The 20,866-nt window shown below is 35.3% G+C and overlaps 1 protein-coding gene across 1 annotated transcript in view; it reads right to left on the minus strand.

Moving 5' to 3' along the window:
- The window catches only part of LOC145662070 (U-scoloptoxin(16)-Er13a-like), a 52,879-nt gene that overhangs the window by 14,673 nt on the left and 17,340 nt on the right, over positions 1-20,866 (minus strand). The window contains exon 2 of the mRNA XM_081727407.1: positions 6,070-6,155. Within this exon, the coding sequence (XP_081583533.1) occupies positions 6,070-6,151 (82 nt within the window). The 5' untranslated portion in view covers positions 6,152-6,155. The remainder of the gene's footprint in view (positions 1-6,069; positions 6,156-20,866) is intronic.

Below are 20,866 nucleotides of genomic sequence, written 5' to 3' on the forward strand. Positions count from 1 at the left end.
TAAACCAGGCTTTTTTGGGGTTTAAACCAGGTTTTTTGATTTAGATATTTTGCTTTATGAATTTATATTACATATTCACAGAAATAAGTTTATTTCGCCTTGGTGTTATTATTCAACAACGGGGTTATGCTGGAAGAGGTCCCATAAGCTTAAAGAAGTCCGGTCAGTAAATTTCTTAAATTGAGAAACTCCCGCCCTAGCCATCGGGAAAATCCCGTCAATCTTTTAAATGTAAAACAATAACGGGAAAATCCTGTAAAATTTAATTTGCATGTAAAATTTAAAGGTCAACGTATTATAATCAGTACGCTAAAACTGAGTGACACACAATCATAGTCAACGGCTTGCGAATAAAATGAGAAAAATAAACACACTGCTGAACAAGACTGCACTTATTTCATATAAAAACACATTTACACGTGACGTTTCGATCTTCTATCCAAGATTGAAACGTCACGTGTAAATGTGTTTTTATATTAAATAAGTGCAGTCTTGTTCAGCAGTGTGTTTATTTTTCTAAAACTGAGGTATTAAATTACAAATTTAGTATGTAGGTATCATTGAAAGTCCAATCCAAGCTAATGTTGGAAGCTAAGTAGGCAATCGATAAATTTTACCAATTTTAATCAATATATTTAAGCAACCTTCTCTTCTTTATAAAACAACAGGCATGCAGAAATATATAATTTGGTTTCGTTTTGTATGTTTAGGCTTAACATCCTTACGTAATACCGAGGTTATCAAGGAGAAGACTTTCGCTTAAAGTGACATCCGAAAGAGTACTTGATTTACACATGAAAGAAGGGTTGTGGTTCGACCGAGAATTGAACATGGCACACCTTGATTAAAAGGTGAAAAGGAAATAAGACTAATGCAGATGGTTTGACATGTGAAACGTCACCATGAAGTTCACACGATTCGCATTTTTGTTCTTTTAATTTTTTTAGTTTAAACCAGTTATTTAAAAAAAAAACAGCCGGTGTAAACGAGCCAACCGTAAGAGTAAAAACTTCTTTCAAAAAATACACAAATAACTAGCAAAATTGTATGTAGTATTTTTACTTCAAAATATTCCATACCCTCTTTTTGAAACAAAATAAAATTAAAATAAAACATAAGAGAAATACTTAGATTTGTATGATACAATTAAAGGCTGCACATGGTTCTGTATATTCTTAAAATTCTACAGTCAAGCTTTTTATAACCACCATGAAGGGCGCAAATCAGGGGGGTTAAGGGGGCGCTTGTCCCCCTAGAGGAAAATGTACTTCAGAATATTGAAAATCCAATAGGATTTTTACATTAGTTACAGCAAAATTTGAAACTATTTTTGAAACGTTGCTTATACTTGCCCGTCCTTGGAAACCACAACATGGGCGCCCTTGACCACCATCACGGTTTACCCAGTCCTCAAGTTTTCTGAATTTTTAACAAGAGGGATTCAACATATCATTACGGAACAAAAAAAAAAAAAAAAAAGACTACGGAATATATTTAAGTTAAGCTAAATAAATTGCACAACAAACGTGACTGAGTGGTTGGCTTTTGCGCTTCTATCGGGAAGTCCGGGATTCAACCCAGCATTCGACTATTCTGACAAAGCCTTCCTTCTTTCCATCTGAGAATGTAGTAATAGTGCGTGTACTGTCCGACTAGGAGTGTAGGAGTTGGCCGACTTCCTTTCTTATTGTTTTTAAATCGTTATTATTACTAATTACCAGCAGTGACGGTTTTGCGAAGGTTAGAGGATCGGTCTTTCGGACTGAAGCCTGTTCTCCAAAGTTGTGGAATGTCTAAAACGAACGAAATATCTATTAGTTATGCCTTTACTCATGAACTTTAAGCTCCCGTCAAATAAAAATTACGAATGTTTAGAAAAACTAAACATTAGTAGTAAGAAAACCCCTCCCAAAACACTTATTTTAAATTCGCCACTGATTCTCAGTATAAAATGATCTTCAAGGTTGTATCCGGAAGATTATTGCTAAACATATAAACGAAACGAAATATTAGTTATGCCTGTACTCATAAACTTCAAGCACCTCCCAAATAAAATTAGGACTTTTTAGAAAACGAAACAATCAGAGAAACCCCTCCCAAAGTACTTTTCTAAATCCGCTATTGATTATTTGTATAAATTGGTATTCAAGGTTGTATCTGGAAAATTATTGCTAAATCATTGCACAACTACAGTATAACAGAAATGTGGAAATACGGTTTGACGGACATATTGAAGAACGTATGCTTTGACGGATATATACACTGAGAAAAAAAGGACTAGGATTTCCGTGTGGATACATCGTATTTACGCGGGTGCGCTCCTTAAGTAATGTAATTTCATGTATAAAAGTACAGCAAGTGGGAACACCATGCCAAGTCTGGAGTTCGGCGTCGAACTAGACTCGCTGTGATTGGATAATTTTATTCACATGATTGGTTTCGCGTTAAAAACTATTACTCTCGTAAGGTAGGGAGTCACAGATTTAGAAAGAAGCAGGACGGAACAATCGTAGGAAGGTGGTAACAACATTATATACGTAAGTTACCACCGTCGGAATGGGTATGGCGTTAATTCTAGATTTGAAATGGTGGTCCTACAATACAAAATTTTCGCTGGACGGTGGTGTAGACAGTACTACGGATGAAACAACATTACTTAATGAGGTGACGCGCGTAACCTGGTAAAAACAGCATTTACATGCCGACTGGAGTATGCATTTCTCTCAGTGTAGAAAAACGTAAGTTTAACTTTCGTGCTAGAAGCTGGAGTACTAAGCTCTTAGAAATGAAACACGGATGACAAACTAAAATGATCTAGAGAAGGAAAAAAATGTCGATAACTCAAAAGTTAAAATAAAGTTAAATATAACCTGTAAAATTGCCCTCAAACACTACATTCTTCATGCTAGCTTTAATTCGTAAAATATGTGCTCCATCCATCTTGATGGTGAATTACAGAGCTAAATATGGCATTCAGGTCGTGGAAATCTTATCTAACTATAGAATATACTATAAGAAAGCTATTTGGATAGAAAAATCATGAAAATGAGAAAAAGGCAAAATTTCCAAAATTCTCGTTTTTTTTTCAAAAAAGCCGGCTTTTTATGTGAAAAAAACCATCGATCCAAAAAAGCCGGCTTTTTTGCATCTCTACTCTCTACACCGCGCATCATTCACATGTGAGTATGAATATCCTTGTCATTCCTCATAACGTCTGTACATGTCTCTTTACAGACACGAGTGAAATACATCTTGATAAAAATCGTCAAGGGGTACCATAAAGGAGAGATTTTTCGAGTATTTTTGCAATATTTTGCACCGTTTGCAAGATTTGAGCCTACCTCCGGTTGGAGTTTCTAATTCATGTATAACCAGTGTTTTCTTTCTTCTTGAATGCAGTATGTAATAAACAATACATTACACACACAACTAAACGTGAGTGATATATTTTGTTCATTGGGCAAAACACTCCAAACAATAAAGATTCATCTTAGACTGGAGAAATTGTTATCCTTCGTTTTTCATTATCATTTGGCCTGAAACAAACGTCTGAGATACACAACCCCTGTATTCAACTATGTTGTGTTGGAATGCATAACTCGTAGGATATGATGCTTTACTTTTTTAAAATTTCTACATTTCCAATTTATCCCTAAAAAATCCCAACGACCACGCTATACCACGGGCGGCGAGGACAGATGGTTTGTGTGTGTAGTCTTTCTAGATGGGTATAGTTCACACTGGTCCAAGCACTGGATGTTCCTACACAGTATCAAGTGTCCCCACGAATACATCTACGTTGTCTGGCAGAACATTGGTGGGAGACTACAATCAGTATGGAAATTGAAACACTTCGATGGGGGAATTAGTGTGTGCCCAAAATACACTACAAGAGTACTCTTGCAGACTAAGTGTTAATTTCTCAACGTATTTCCAAAGAAACGTTTACTCGCAGGAAAATACCAATGTTTAATATGGGAAAGGTTATGGTTTCTCAGTTTACAAGTATTTTTCTCACAAAAGATTTGAAAAATCAGTTTTTCTAATGTACATAGCTTATAAAGGTGCTTGGGTACCCTCTGTGAGAGCGTCTCCATAAAGTATGAAGGTTTGATGTCATTACCAAGTTCCCCCCTAGAAAGCACAAAGGGAACGAGGTTCCGGGGAAGTGTTCAGAGCTGCCTTGGAATTTCCCTCCTTTCTTCCCGTTTTCAATTACCACACTGACTACAATGGTGTCCAGAAAGTAGGATGAAGAGATGGATAGAAGAGTATCCTCTTTTCAAACGAATGCCCTTCTGTCTGCAGTATCATGATGGTTGCATCTGTATCTGGCGTTACTGTAGCTATAGGTGGGGACGGCTGCGTCTGCCCATCGCAACGTCTGCCCATCACTGAGTGTCAAATGGGGTTGTCATTGGATTCAGTGTCTGTTCGTGCCATCTATGCATTGTCGGACATTTAATCAGCCAACGACACATTGAACCGGTGACGGGCACGATTGTAGTCCCGTTAGATTATTTCCTGCCAGTAGTTACACTCCGGCAAACGAAGCACCCTCTCTTGCTGCACGTACGGTCCTACACTTCCTAGCTGAACGCAATGTTCCACTGCTTCCTTAATTAGCGTGTTCCTTGATCTCTCGTAGATTGAACGCGTTTTATTGAAAGTTGCACGCTCTTTGCACAAATGGGAACGCTGTTAGCTACAGTTGATGACTTGTTGCATCGTTTCGAAGACGTATGGCTTGCAATACCTCAAATGATATCCAAGAGCATATTCTCATTATGTCTCGCTGTGTTTCAACCGTCCTGACTGGTAATAGTGGGTCCACAGGCTATATTATCCGTCACCAATTCTGCTCTACTATTTTCACGATGTTGTAACTCACACAGAGCAGTAAGTTTAATTATATGCAATAGCCACTATACCAGGGGCTAAGGATGTTAATTCGCAAAAAACTTTAATATTGAAGAGAAATACATTATTTAGGCACTATATAGGGTGCCCGTACTATAGAAGTCTACGTACCCCTTGATTTGCCTATCGCCGAGAACAATGTCAATATAATTTTAATTATATCATTGTACATTGCTTCAAGAAGACATACAGCTTTGTCTGGTATCCCTGCGTTTAAGATCAAGTGGATTATTTTAACTGCGAATCATGGCTGATGTAAATCGTTGTAGTTACATAGTTAAAGAACGGTTAATGTCACATGTGTGGGTACAAGAATGACCATATAAAGGATAAACAATGACACAGTTAATTACTGCATTTAGAATTTGCTTTGGCAGGAACAGTAAGACATGACTGCAACCCAATTTGCTTACAATTTCTTCAAGCTATTTTCCAATATATCTGCTCTTCTCAAAATTGCTCCCACGAAACCCTGACAGACTCATTGTGGGAAGAACTGTTACTTCTCTCATAGTTAGTACAAGGCCGATGAAGGATCGCGCAAAAGTGTGGTGGAAGCCTTTCGAACGATAACTTCTCAGATGCCGCGCAACATGTCAAGAAGGACATGAAGATGCATACATCTGTGTATACAGCACATACAGAGGCACAGATGAAGCACATACAGAGCTATTAGATACATAACTCATAGGATTTAACTACAGTATGTACTAAATAAATAAATCAATATTACCCTGACATTGCTCTCTGTGATATTCGGATCTAGGAGAACAGAGATACGTATCTTACACACTTTTTGCATATGTAATTATTGGATTCAGTGGAAAGTATTTATTGGATTCACAAAGAAATGTTGAACAGTGGAAAGTACTTGCTTAGTTCTTTTCACTTAGATTAATTTTGATCTTATCCATACTAAGTTAAGAAATTTGTTCAAATACAGTACATTAGAAAATAATAAAGTTACTCGAGTCACTTCAGTAGGTATGACTTTATTTGCAGTATTTGGTTATATAATAACGATTTCAATTGTCACATGCACAGCAGCAATTCTGAAAAGAGTATCATTTACATTATTTATGAAAGGAAATTAGAAGTAACAGACAAACAACAAATTATTTATCTTTGACAACTACTACTACATCTTACCTGGATGTACAAAGGCTTTACCAGAACCAACAGCGCCTAACGCTGTAGAAGCAAAAGACATAATAAGCAGTGCCTTAAGCATGGTCCTGAAATAATAATAAATATATTTTATATAACTCAGAATAATAGGTAAGAAGCAAACAATCATATACGAGTACTTTTGGAAGGACTTTGTGCATTCGTACCATTCTCAATCGTTAAAGGCTGATAAATTGTTCAAATACAAGATTAAATGCACTTGACACATAATTCAATATGTCTGAACACCCGTAAATCAAATTTTGGATTTGATAAATTGTGTTCAGTATATGATCAAGGTGCATTCCTGAACATATAGAAGCTATGTCAAACATTCTATCTCCTATTTTTATAAAGCAAATATGAACATCCAGAGACTTTTGAGCTGCAGTTATATAGGGAAAAGGTTGGTAATAGTGATAATTTTGACCAAAATACATAATTCAGCCAAAAAGAATAAGTATTACGAAGTGAAAATAATATATGAGTGAGATTACTACTTATACTAGTAAGGATACTTTAATATCATTAAACGTTGAGAAATTTAAGGGCATTATTCATTGTCACGTGCTAATACCGTGATATATATGGTAATATTGTAGTAATTAATTTATTAATTTATTACTTGATTATACAAAAAGTGCAAAAAGCACTACTACTTTCGTAAATACACAAACCTACATTAAAGTATCGTATATATTTCATATTCAAAGAAAACTAAACCATAAACACCAAAACTAAACCATAAACGGTTTTCTCACATTCTTCAGAAACAAAATGTAGACAATCTGTTCCAGCACATATCAGTTGGATCTGGCTGCCAACAGAGTAAACATTCAATCCAGTCAGTACCATTCCTTTGTTTGTTTTAGATTTCACCTTACACAACTAATGATGTTTCTTTCACTTGTCAGACGGTTAGTAAACTACTCAGTTCTTGTATCTGAATCATGAAAGCCAGTACCTTAAGCTTAGTCTCTACTTCCTTGGTAACAGCAAATGACTAACTGAATTTAGTAATGTCTACTGCTATGATATTTTGTCCACTATGCCTTCTCTATTAAGTAGTCAACTAAAAGTATCCTTTAATGTGTTCCTCAGTTCATCATATAACTTTGCAATTTCGTATAGAGTTCTGCAACACCATCCTAATTGCATTTTGTAGTTGTTGTACATGCCTGTTGTTCTGTATGGTTGCGAAACATGGTCGCTTACTCTGAGGGAAGAACATAGACTGAAAGTATTTGAGAACAGGATCCTGAGAAGAATATTCGGACCCAAGAGGAACGAGAATGGGGAATGGCGGAAGCTTCATAACGAGGAACTACATAGTTTATACGGTTTACCCAACATTGTTAGGGTCGTCAAGTCTAGGAGGCTTAGGTGGGTAGGTCATGTAGCTAGAATGGAAGAAAGTAGAAACGCTTTCAAAGTCTTGACTGGTAGACCCATAGGAAAACGACCATTTGGAAGACCTAGGCGCAGATGGGAGGATAATATTAAGATGGATCTCGCAGAGATAGGAATACAAAGTAGAAACTGGATCCAATTAGCTAAGGATAGAAGTCAGTGGGGAGCTTTTGTGAACGCGGTACTGAACCTCCGGGTTCCATAGGCCATAGAGTTAGTTAGTTAGTTAGTTGTTGTACATTGTAACATCAACACCATCCTAATTGCATTTTGTAGTTGTTGCACATTGTAACATCGCTTTCTCTTTCCTATATACTGCGAACAGTACTGAATCCGTTAAAAATAAAGTAAAACGCGGAATCATAAAAGTCTGTATGCATTAATGTAAGTTCACATGTTTTTAGATATTAAAAACTATGATATGAATATTGTGACAGAGGTTTTCTTTCTTATTATTCTTTTTTCTTTCTTTTTTCTACTTTTGAGCTATAAAAGGAAAAAATATAGTATTGTGATTGTGAAAAAAATCATAATTTGAAGTTTCAACGGATTTACATGGCTCATAGATAGCAAGAAAGTCATTTTTCGACACTTGTTCGTTTGTTCATCCATTCGTCCTGACGTACAGCCGCCTAGAGGCTATACCGCTCAACGTATCTAAACAAAAATTTAAACTTAAGATTCTTACGCGATTCCCCAGAGATATTTTCCAATTCTCGTCCTGTTCATAAAAATAAGGGTAGTTTACTGAAGGGTAAAAATAAAAAATGATTTTCTAAAGAGTGGCCTTAACAGTTTTGTTTATATTTTGCAGATCAATTTTTCGAAAGTAACGTGATCATGTTCTCTGGAAAAAGTGTATCATACAGTAATCTGTATCGCTTGTTCAACGTGCCTGGTCACCGCTGATTTAAGTTTTTTTTTTTCTAAGATAATAGACTCGTGAAAGAAAAAAAATATTATAGCCTTGTTAGAATGGAAATGGACATTAAAATAAAATACTTCAGTTTAACGTCCCTCTATTATGCCCTTTAGGCTAAGGGAGGCGACTTTTTAAGGAAATTAATGATGATAGAAGAAGTAATAGAATGAGTGCGTCGGAGAAAACAGAGGTACTCTGAAAAAATCGACTGACACGATTATGTTTACCACAAACTACGTTGGCCAGGAATCCAACCAATAGCCCCATGCTCCAGAAGTACGTGCTCTACCACTGCGTCACCGTGTCTCCTCACTACTTAGAACGGATCAGTCGCATAGAATATGTAATAATTTCGCACATTGAAAAAGGCTTACATCGGGGTTTAGTTAGACACGAAGACATTTCATATACTTTTCAATAGAAAAGAAGGTTTACTTCGCCGTCTCCGGAGAACAAAGTTGAGTCCACAGAGTAGTTGACATGAAAAGGCGAGTTGCACGACTGCCTCCATAATGGACCTCAATTTACCTGCGCGACAGTCGTTTGCGCAAGGCTTAGAAATACTTTTAGAAATAATGTGAATAAAAAATAAAAGCCGTTTAATTAATTGTAATGGAACTCGCCTCCTCCTTTCCTTCCTTCAAAGGGAAGATGTATATTTTCGATATCGGATAAGTATTTATGATCGGTTAAATGCAAGTCTTAAGAATGAAATGAAAGGTAAGAAAAAAGAAAAGAAAGATTATTTCTAATAGAGAAAAATGAAAAATATTAAGTAATTGACCCAACTATTACAAGATAACATTTAACTGTTAATTGATACCATCAACTAGAGGCAGGCTACTCTGAAAAGATATTTAGTAAATAAGAAGTTAAAATGAAGGGCAAATTGAGGACCTTGAGGCAATCATCTAGTTCAACCTTAAGCATTAAACTAAGTTGCCTTCTATCATTTATTAAAATCGGATAATTTTAGATATGAAATATAATGTGGAACACATTTTTCAAAATGAGGTAAATCGATTTTTTTTTTTTCATTCCAAGCGAAGATTCCTCAAAAATATTATACAGGGGAATATAAAGAGAAAAGCTTTTTGTTTCCGAGCACATTGCAATACGATCCATTTCCAGCAGATTCATCCAAAGAATACAAAAGTTTGCACTGTGAAAGACTGAAGTCATGGCCCAATAATATTTATTCATAAATACAAGGAAGATAATAAATATAATTGTGTTTCTTTGTAAATTAAAAAATAAATATTAGTCTTTATTTTTTGCTTGAAAATAAAAAGGTAACTGCTTCAATCGTAATAAAAGCATCAATATGAGCAGTAATATATCTGTAAAATGAATTTATTTTCTAATTTTGATTAAGAACTACAGTTTTCTCATCCTTTTATTGTCGTGTATATCGATAGGGCTGCTCGATACTAGGATTTATATATCGATTTTCGACAGGAATAGGTACCAATGAGAGTCAATGCATAACAGAAGAGAAATATCTAAGGGCTCCCTCGTCGCTGTATAGTTAACCTATGCGCCTTTGGCGAGAAAGGCACGTTTCCTGGTAAAAGCTCATGTGGTTTGGATCCCATGCTAAAGTGTAGGTCCACGTTTCATTTGACCTTGATGTTAAAACAGATGCTAAATACCAGTACAAATAAACAAACAATCAAGAAATATCATAAATTACCAGAAAATCGAGAAATAGAACAATAGTATAAAATACTGAACACAAACTTTAGGAAACCAAAAAATGGATCAAAAGATTGCGTTCTTGACTAATAATTGGATCAGGGATCAGGGGCTACAAAATCTTTGTATGGCTCGAGCTTTTTTTTTTTTTTTTTAAACGGAATAAACACAGCATACTGAGTTAGCTGATAGTTTGAATTTGGCTACACAGTATATAGTTCTGAAGATATAAAGCCTACAAGAATATTTTTGTAGGACAATAATTAGTTTTTGGATCAGGGGCCAAAATAATTTTTGAACTGCCCCTAAATCGAGTTTTTGTATGTTCTACAGAATAAGCTCATCATACGGAGTTAAGTGATAGTTTGGGCGTGGTTACACTATATGTAGTTCTCCAGATATAAGGCCTACAAGAATATTTCTGATTGAAATATATTGGATCTTTCGATCAAAAAACAGCAAATGCGAAAGAATACTCCACAAAATTAAAGTAGGCAACAATGATGACAAAATAATCATAACTAGACATTTTCAGTGTTACGTATGTTTAAGTAAAGATAGGAAAGTTTGAAAATAACGAATAAATCAGTCTAAAATATTACAGTATGTCTTGAGAATTTTTATGCATTTCATGTGGAAAAAATGGCATGAAATCGGTCTTCACAATATATATATAAACTAGTAACGCAGCAGAGCAAATTCTAGTTTTGACTTTTGAGTTTTGGTATTTTGCGTCCTTGCGCAACACAGAACATACGTTGAGAATATATAACGTCATTTCAAGAGGAAATGCAAAAGAACTGCAAGATGGTAAAAGTTATTTATGCATGCAAGAAAGATAATGTTTTTTCTTGTTTGTAGAGAATGATTGATTATAAAATTCCAGTTTAACAATAGAAGAAAAATATGAAAATTATAATTCAGATATAGATTTTCTGTATCGTTCGGTACTTTCGGTATATCGATATTTTGGTTTTTCCGTATTTCGATATATTGATATTTTGGTTTTCGGTATATTGATATTTTGGTTTTTCCGTATTTCGATATGTCGATATTTTGGTATGAGTAATACCGAAGTTTCAGTGTTCAGAAATATCGATACCGTTTTCGATATTTCGATATTTTTTACATCGCAATTACTAATTATAATTGCTTGTTGGATTTCTCATGCGTCGCAATGTGATCTCTGATTTGTGTAACTTAATATTTAATTAGGCCCCCCGCCATCAAATATTATAGCTAAGGTTGCTGAAAGAACTATATCCTATACCAGACATTTTTTACCGTTTCTAATTGTGAACTTCACAACTACGAGTAAGCTTTGTCGAAGTAAGCTTTGATTAAATTGTTTTGTTTAGAGGCATGATTATTATTTTTTTTTTTAATATATGGATGTGATTTAACTCGATATATAAAATCAGCTAAACTCATGACAATGCAGAAAGATATTTTAATGCTTTGTAGATCTGTATAATTTTAGAAAATAAATGTATGAGTACAGCGATGCCATTACGCTAGTTATCGCCCGGGGCAAGAACTCGCTTTAGCACCCTCTGACCAACGAAACCAAAACGCTCCCCCAAATATTTGCACAATTTTGTGCCCTCTCAAGGTTGTCGCTCATGCCAAAAGTGGTCTCTCAAATCTGATTGCCACATAGCACATCTGATAGAGCATCACGAGAAATGAAAATTAGTAAAATTTAATGTGCTATGGACCAGGATAGGACCTACGGGGCTTCAACATTTGAATATACTAAAAATTATATCATGGAATTATGTATATTTAAAGTAAATATCTTGAAAACCGCTAAAGCAATCAAACCAAAAGGTGCACAGTATGATGAGAACAAAATGCCGTATCGAAAACCACAAACAGTGTTTCTATAGATGAAGCAGTGTTACCAACTGAGTATAAAATTATTTTGCTTGAAATAGTACCCTATACAAATGTGCTCAGATTTAATATGCACTGCTATCACTAAACATAACAGTGAAGTGAAGTGGTATAGTGTTGCAGAATATTAAAAGTACATGTGTTGAAAATGTACACTCATGACAGAGTTGGCGTGGGTCAATGAAAACTTGACCCACGACCCACTGACCCACCACTCACCATGACCCACTCTGATCCACGACCCATCATGACACACTCTGACCCACCACACACCATGACCCACTCTGACCCACCATGACCAACCACGAACAGTGACCCACTCTGACCCACCAACCACCGTGACCTACTCTGACCCACTGTGACCCACCACCCACCATGAACAACTCTCATCCACTTTGACCTACTCTGATTCACAAAAATCTATCATCATCAACTCTGAACACGATCCACGGCCTCTTCTGAACTGACTAAAGAGTTTACACTTGTAATAAAATGTCGCAGCTCCAGTACGCGAGCGGAACGTACTTTAAAATTTCAACTTCAGGATTGACAGTATGCGAGCGGTCACACGTGAATAAACAACAAACATATTAAGTTTCTCTTAATCTTTAGCTGCAGACAGATCCGGGGGTGCAAGTACACTTTAAATAATAGAGACGAATTTAATATCCCAGTTTATTTGTAGAAGGTAAAGTTACAGTTGAAGTCCGTCGGTTAATTTAGACTTATAAATGCCGAAAAAGAGATTTACCGACGGACTCCCGAGTTTTGTAGTATGACGTGCGTCTACGAAGTTACATCAGTTTTTGGAGACACATCACATTTACAATAAATGCTAAAAACGTGACAAGTTTCTGCAACTTACGTCAGATCTTATGACTATTTTGTACTTTGGTTACCAATGTTAACTTTCCATATAGACTACACCCTTTTGTGCACCCATCACTTCAGCTGCGTGCGCACATAGACTCCAAGTATTTTCCCTTTTCATACACATTTTTGTTATATTAAAAAAATTGACACATTGATATTCAGTGCTTACGTCCTCATCACGTGTAAGGCCTAGTGACCATTTCCTAACAAACATCTCCAAAAATCTCTTTCATATCCTGTTCTGAATTACCCCTTTGACTTTGTCTCACCCTTGAAGTTTCTCCTACGATATCCAATGTTAATAGGAATTTTCCACTAGAATATTCTTTCATTGGGATTTAAGAACACGAAAACACATATATTAAACAGACGAAATAAACGAAACATACATATATACAATATAAACAATTGATAACTTCTCAATTAAGAAGGGGAGATCGGCCGCCCTTTTAACATCCCATAGCATAATTAAATATGATTAACCAACAATAACAATCACATAATATTCAGTTAAGGAAAAAAAAGAAAAAGTACAATAATAAGATGTACGGCTGTGACATCTTCCTGCCCCCCTTAATTGAGGAAATTTGTTATCTGTACAAATTTCCGTAGACAATATCGTTTTATTCAGGTTTACTCTTCCTTTCATACTTGATACATAATACATAATACTTAATACATAATACATACTTGATATTCAGGTTTACTCCTTACTTCATACATAATTTACCTTTTCAGTTTGAAATGGTGCAACATTAATGTTTGAAGCATCTCACTCAATTATATGCGGTACTTAACTTTTCGCATATGCACTGATATGCCTTAACTCATTACGAGAACTAAACTCACTTATTATGAATGATTTCATATATATCTATGGCAATAATCGAAAATTTTTCAAACAAGACGTCATTGATGCAAGAATAATACAATAAAATCAATCAAAATACTCCTAGCCACCAGTAAGTCATCAAAAGTGGAATAATTACACCCGCGTATAATATCTTACACTGTTGATAATTTTCTTAATTTTTTTATTTGTTGTATTTTGGTAACTAGTAAGCTTTACGCCTAAAGTTGGATTACTATATTATGAATATATTTGTCTCTCAGTTATATTAGTATGGAATATTTGCAAACCTTTTGCACAGTAATCATTTCGTAACTATACGATCCACATCTAATTTTAATATTCCGGTACTAACTACAATCACATGATACTCTTCATGCGCTGTATAAACTACGATTCCTTTTACAACTTTAGAAGTAACATATGACAGTTCATTATATTTCAGAGTAAACAAAATACACTCAGTTAATCGCATTGTGTTATGATTTGGTGAATTGTCAAATTCTTTTGTAATTTAGCTTCGCAATCTGATGTAAACTTTTGACTATAAATGAAAGATTCAATTTACAATCAAACTCATAATAAGTTGTAGAAACATTGTTCATGTTACTTTTAGCCAGCTCAGCAGAAGGTTGCTTCAGTTGATCTCAAAACCACGTATTACTTTGAAGGTAGAATAAACAAAGCAGTTAAAGATAGTATAATTAATACAACAAGCTACTACCTCAAAATGCAATATTTTTAACATAAAAAATCCATAATCATATCTGGATGCAACTGGCAACAATAATTATACTCTAAGTATACTGAAATAGAATTATTCATGGATTGTTTCAATACATCTTTAATGCTAGTTATCTGTTGTTAAATTACTTTTCTTTTACCTTTAGAACCGCTTTTAACAAACTTCGTACTTTAGAAACCATTCTTTCAAATACATTTTAATGGAAAGAGTAATATCTTTAAGTTGGTTTCCAAATTCGATTAATCTATAATATTCTGTTTCGATTGAAGTTAAAGAAATCAGCAACATTATCGAGACTATTTTTGTTTCAAAAATTTTTCATTCTGAGCAACATTCGAAAATGATATTTAAGGTAAACAAGATTAGTTTACTAGAATCAATTGTTCTTTACTCAGTTTTTAACAATCAAACTTTTTTGGTCCTACTATTTATTTTACTATTGTACAGGGTGTCCGAGAAGTCCTTCCCTGATTACAGAAATTGATAACTCAGGCTAGAAATAAGATAGAAATATGAAACTGGTGTTGAATTGTTTACAAACTATAAAAGTTTTTGTCTGTGTTAGGTTTGTTCTGTTTTACCAAGTCTCAATTTTTTTGTTTTAGGTTTGTAGTACGTAAGTAAGAAGCCCAAGAAGCCATGCCAACCAACCAGGAGAAGGCACAATGTGCCCTGTGGTACCATGAGACACGATCACCAACCACGGTGCAGAGACAGTTCCAGACAACATTTGGGAGGACTCCACCTGATGTCAAGAGCATTAAAGCCTGGTATGAGAAGTTCAAGAACACAGGGTCGGTTGCTGACCTTCCGAGGTCTAGTCGACCAAGAACCACAGCAGACACGGTGGAGGCTGTGCGGCAGTCTTTTCTGAGAAGTCCTAAGAAATCGGTGCGCAGGGCCTCACGTGAATTACAGGTGCCAAAAAGCTCTATCCATGACATTTTACACAAACGTTTATTGTTTCGTGCTTACAAAGTGCAATTCGTTCAGGCCTTGTTGCCCGACGACGGTACACGTCGATATGACTTTGCGGTCGAAATGCTATCACGTATTGAGGACGATAATTGTTATCTCAGACGAATTGCCTTTTCCGACGAAGCGACATTCTTTGTCAGTGGAGTAGTGAATCGCCATAATGTACGCATTTGGGGTTCAGAACCCCCCAGGGAGGTCAGGGAGTTCACCAGAGGCAGTCCAAAGATGAATGTTTGGTGCGCGTTATTGCACGATCGAATTATCGGGCCATTCTTCTTCGCTGAGGATACCATCACATCTGCAGTGTACCTGGATATGTTGCAGCTGTATGCTGTTCCTCAGCTGCTTCAGTATCGCCCCGATGTCGTTTTTCAGCAAGACGGTGCACCACCTCATTGGGAAAAAATGAAATCTTTGAGTTTTACGTCCAACGGTTATGCCGGTGAGGCTAAAGGAGACGGTACCACCTCATTGGGGTTTGGACGTCCGTGCCTATCTCGATAGGACATTTCCTGGGCGATGGATTGGTCGTGATGGACCAACAGCTTGGCCTCCACGCTCTCCTGACATAACCCCATTAGACTTCTTTTTATGGGGTTATGTCAAGGATGAGGTCTACCGAACACGTGTACCAGATCTTGAAACCCTGCAGCAACGAATAACCACAGTCATTGCATCGATCCCTTCAGTGATGTTGGCTAATGTGTGGATGGAAATTGAATATCGCCTAGATGTGCTACGTGCTACCAAGGGTGCTCATGTGGAAGTGTACTGATGTGACCAAAACTTTTATAGTTTGTAAACAATTCAACGCCAGTTTCATATTTCTATCTTATTTCTAGCCTGAGTTATCAATTTCTGTAATCAGGGAAGGACTTCTCGGACACCCTGTATTATTAAACATCTCCTTTATCTAGGATACCAAACAATATCTTATACACATCATTCAGACTAAACACAGTTTTTTCTCTTTCTGCAAGTCCGTCGATACTACTAGGATTACCTCATTTTGGCAAATTTCACTTATCCATTTTACCAACGTGATTATTTACTTGCCAGATATGTTATGATTTGTTTAATTCAGTTTAAGTTTCAGTTTAAGCACTGTCTATTGCACCAATTCAAACACTTGATCGAGGGCAGTAAGATTTACATAGGAACATTTTGAATATTTTTTTACAATCTTAATAAATCTCTGGAAGACTGTCCTAGTTCTGTAGTTGAATTCCCCCCTTAAAATTCCTTTTTGTAGAACACCCTAAAATGGCGACTATACGAAATAGAAAGACAGTTTTCATCTACTTAAAATACTGAAAAGTCTCATTAAATCATTATTATTATTATTATATAATTTAAGCTTCTTGGTAGGCTTTTCGCTTTTTGCCTTCTCATTGAATTACACAGTTCAAATCCTAAAACTGTATACGGACCATGCCAAACGACCCTAACTTTTTTTAAGTACTCCATGTACTATGTCATTAAAACAATTACTTTAAGTTGAAACAGATAAGAATTACATGATTCTTCCACTGAACTGAACTAATTGTTTTCAAGCGTTAGAATGTATTTCTTATATTTTGCTCCCTAAAATCTTGATAAAATTTCCATACACGCAATGCTCTTCCAATAAGAATTATTTGCAATAATCCTGGAATACTTGCAACTCTCGCAAACAACATTTCGAGTGAATATAGGAAATGAGAGTGTGCATAATCACTTCATGCACAAATACTGCATACTTTATTCATTGGTACGCTAATACGCAATGTTAAAGAAACTGAACTAAAAATGCATATCCAGATTCAAGAGCACCTTTACTACCAGGCAGGTTATTTCTCCATGTCTAGTAATTTATTACGTTCGAATTTTATTGTAGTAATTTGTATTACAATTATTGAATCATTCGTCAAAGATTAGTTTACTACACAATTTTCAAACCTCAAGCGACAGTCTCACCGTCTCTTTAGACAAAGGAGTGACTACTACAAGAGACTACTACAAATGATTTTGCCTGTGAATAAACATATTTCTATTGACATTGTCGAGAAGAATTCCCATTATATTTAAGATATACATTTTTTTTCGAATACCGCGGTGAAGTGTCGAATATAACTATTCGCATTTTTACTTATCATCAATGTTTTTATTTCACTGACGAGAATAAGAGGATCTCTTACTGTTGCAATTTTTCTTTAGTTTGTACCAAGAATTCGGGCTATCAAAAATCGTAAATAAACTTATCCAATCTTATTATGATTTGTCTCAAACTAGCGATCATGTAAGGGGTTGATGTGAAATTCATATAAAATAGCTTGTCGTTAATCTACTTCTAATCGGCCACTTTAATACCTATGCTCTGGTGTGCATATTATATCTTCCTTATTGTGCCGTTGTTTATAGGAAACCTTTCATTTAAGAGACGTTTATATGTTTATTTATTTAATTATTTAATCTCCTTTAAACACTATAATGTAATCAAGTCTATTTTAAGAAAGGCAATTTCAATTTTACTAATTTAGAGAGAATTTTTAACTTGATATAGTTACGCAAAATATCTACGAGTCTCCAACCAACTTGAACGCAATTTCATAATAGTGTATAGCCTAGATATATTCACTTCAAATGAACGGCGATTTTCTTTTTACTGTTATCTGTAGTTTTAATTCACTAGTGAAATACTCTGTTAAAGTAATAAATAGGGAGGTATTTATTATTCTTTTCTAATGATAATATGCCGGTTAAGTAGCATCGGTAATGCTGAACGCTGTCGCGACACTACTTGCAAACTACAATTGCAATACATATCTTAACAATGCAAGCCTTAATAGAAGTCAGTTTTCGCTTTAATGTAACAAAACTAATTGATGTTTATAGTTTATGTAAATTTTAGGGACCGTAATGCTACTGTACTTTTTTTTTAAAAAAATGAATCGACCATAACTATGATGCAACTCTAAATATCGTTGCGCTTGTCTCTTCTTTAGGAAAGGGGTATTTAGGGATTTTTCAAAAAATTAAATGAACACTTATTTTCCACAACTCTGCTCACTCGATTCCTAAATAGAAGGCATAGTCCTATAGGTCTATAATTTATGTTATTACTCTTACTTTATTTATTTTGGGAGCCTTCCAAATTCATTAATTGAAATGAATCAATCATTTGCATTAATCCTAAATGATTTTACTTCTAACGGCTTTTTTGTTTTACTAGAAGACCAGAACTGAAATTTTCGCTAGCGTCTGCCTTGGAAATTAATACATTTCTACTGTAAAACCTTGTAAGGCATGTATCTAAAAACTGAATCAAACCGGGTTCTTTGTTGGTACAACCAGAGAGTTACTCTTGCATCATATTATGTTGGTACAACCAGAGAGTTACTCTTGCATCATATTACTTTATAATATTACCTTCTCTGTGCATTAAGTAATTAGTTGTCATTGAGCATAAAAAATACAAATTCCATTGTATTTTGAAGACGCTTAACAATCAAAAACGAATTTAAGGATGTAAGAACCAGCTTTGAAAACTAACCTTCACTGCAAACAAATAAGTATACATATTGGCATTTATTATACCTTAAATTGGAATCTATTATTGGTCGGTCTGAATGCAACTGGAAGTCGAACCGCTGACGTTAAGATAATGAACTATTGTAGTCTCCCAACTGTTTAATTACTTTTTACATGTTTACTAATGGCAACCGTATAGGAACTGAAGTTTCGATTACGGTCTAAATTACAAGACTATACTTATCGACACTTGGCACTCCAGATTCTCATTTACAAAGAAGGAAGAGTATTCGATACACTGGCGTGTAATTTAATTATATATACTGCTTTAATAATTATCGAACTTGTCTTTAAATATTGTTACTGTGAGTATGACAACCTACATAAACGGTCTACCATTTCGCGTTCATGTTTGGATGGAATCTCGAACAGCTCGTCTTTTGCGCTAGATATTAATACAATTTAACTTATCGCCTAGCAGATAGTGAAACTTCAAGTCGTTAAGTTATATTTAATTATTCTTCGCTGAGATGTGACTGTTCTAACCTAAGTATTTAGTCTAATAAGAAAGCTTATTTACTTGCTACTGTCAGATTACCTTTGCAAAACTCCAAAATCATTTTGGAGGGACATTATCTCAGTCTTCTAAAGTACTAATGCCAAGATTTGAATAATTACATATTTTTAAGTGTATTTGTAAATTAGGACAAGGACACTGATTGCTCCAGTGACACAATTTCCTAAAAAGTCCTTTTTTTTAAAAGAAAATGTTTGTTTATTGTTTTTTTCTTTTAAAACAAATACATAAGTAATTAATTTCCTGTGACCTAACGGGCACTTCCTTCTGGAAATTTGACGATAGTTTCCTTCTTTCTCTTTCTTTTTTTAAAAGGCATATAACTCAATGTTTGTCTACAACACGACTGTGTACGGACGAAAGGATGGGGGTGTCAGAGGATATCTGTGACTTCCCCTGAACTCGCTTCGGATTTTTTTTCTAACAGTGAGAAGTAGGGTTACAAACTACGAAGGAAGAAGAAGGATAGAGAAATTTAAAGACACATTGGTATGTAAAAAGGAAGTGTCTCCCTAACAAACTTCGAGTTTTCGAATTTACTTTCTCCTATCGATACTTTTGAACGTTCCTTTACTTATTGATATTTGAAATAAGCGCAATCACGTTTCGAATGGTCACTACTGCATTGGCCATTCTACTGAATTTAAAAGTCGTTTTTGCCAATTTTATTTTTATTGCGTAACAACAACCTAGACCACCAATGGAGATATTTATACATGCATTTTCTTCACAAGTAATGAAATACCTATGCATTCATGTATAATGAACTTCCTTCTATAACAAAATGCACAAACGTTTTAACTTCTCCTTTGACGAAAGAAATTGTCTGTATCTGTTTTCAACCTTTTTCTTGGCGAGGCCGTCCAGTAATTGAGGTACTCATCTACTGTACTTACACTTTGAAACAGCCTACACTTCTAGGAGGCTTAGGTGGGCGGGTCATGTAGCTAGAATGGAAGAAAGTAGAAACGATTTCAAAGTCTTGACTGGAAGACCAATCGGAAAACGACCATTAGGAAGACCTAGGCGCAGATCGGAGGACAATATTAAGATGGATCTCGCAGAGATTGGAATGCAAAGTAGAAACTGGAAGCAGTTAGCTAAGGATAGAAGTCAGTGGAGAGCTTTTGTGAACGCGGCATTGAACCTCCGGGTTCCATAGGCCATAGAGTTAGTTAGTTAGTTTCCGAATTGTTTACCCGTTTTTCTTTTATTCAAAAATAATTAGGTTACTGTCTTTCCCTTCTACATGGGATCACCATGCCCCGAGGTGGCAGTAGCCTTTCCACCTCCTTTACTCTACTTGGCAATGGCCTACCATTT

The sequence above is a fragment of the Thermobia domestica genome, chromosome 10 (genome assembly GCF_964235325.1).
Source record: "Thermobia domestica chromosome 10, izTheDome1.hap1.1, whole genome shotgun sequence".
In the NCBI taxonomy this organism is placed as follows: Eukaryota; Metazoa; Arthropoda; class Insecta; order Zygentoma; family Lepismatidae; genus Thermobia; species Thermobia domestica.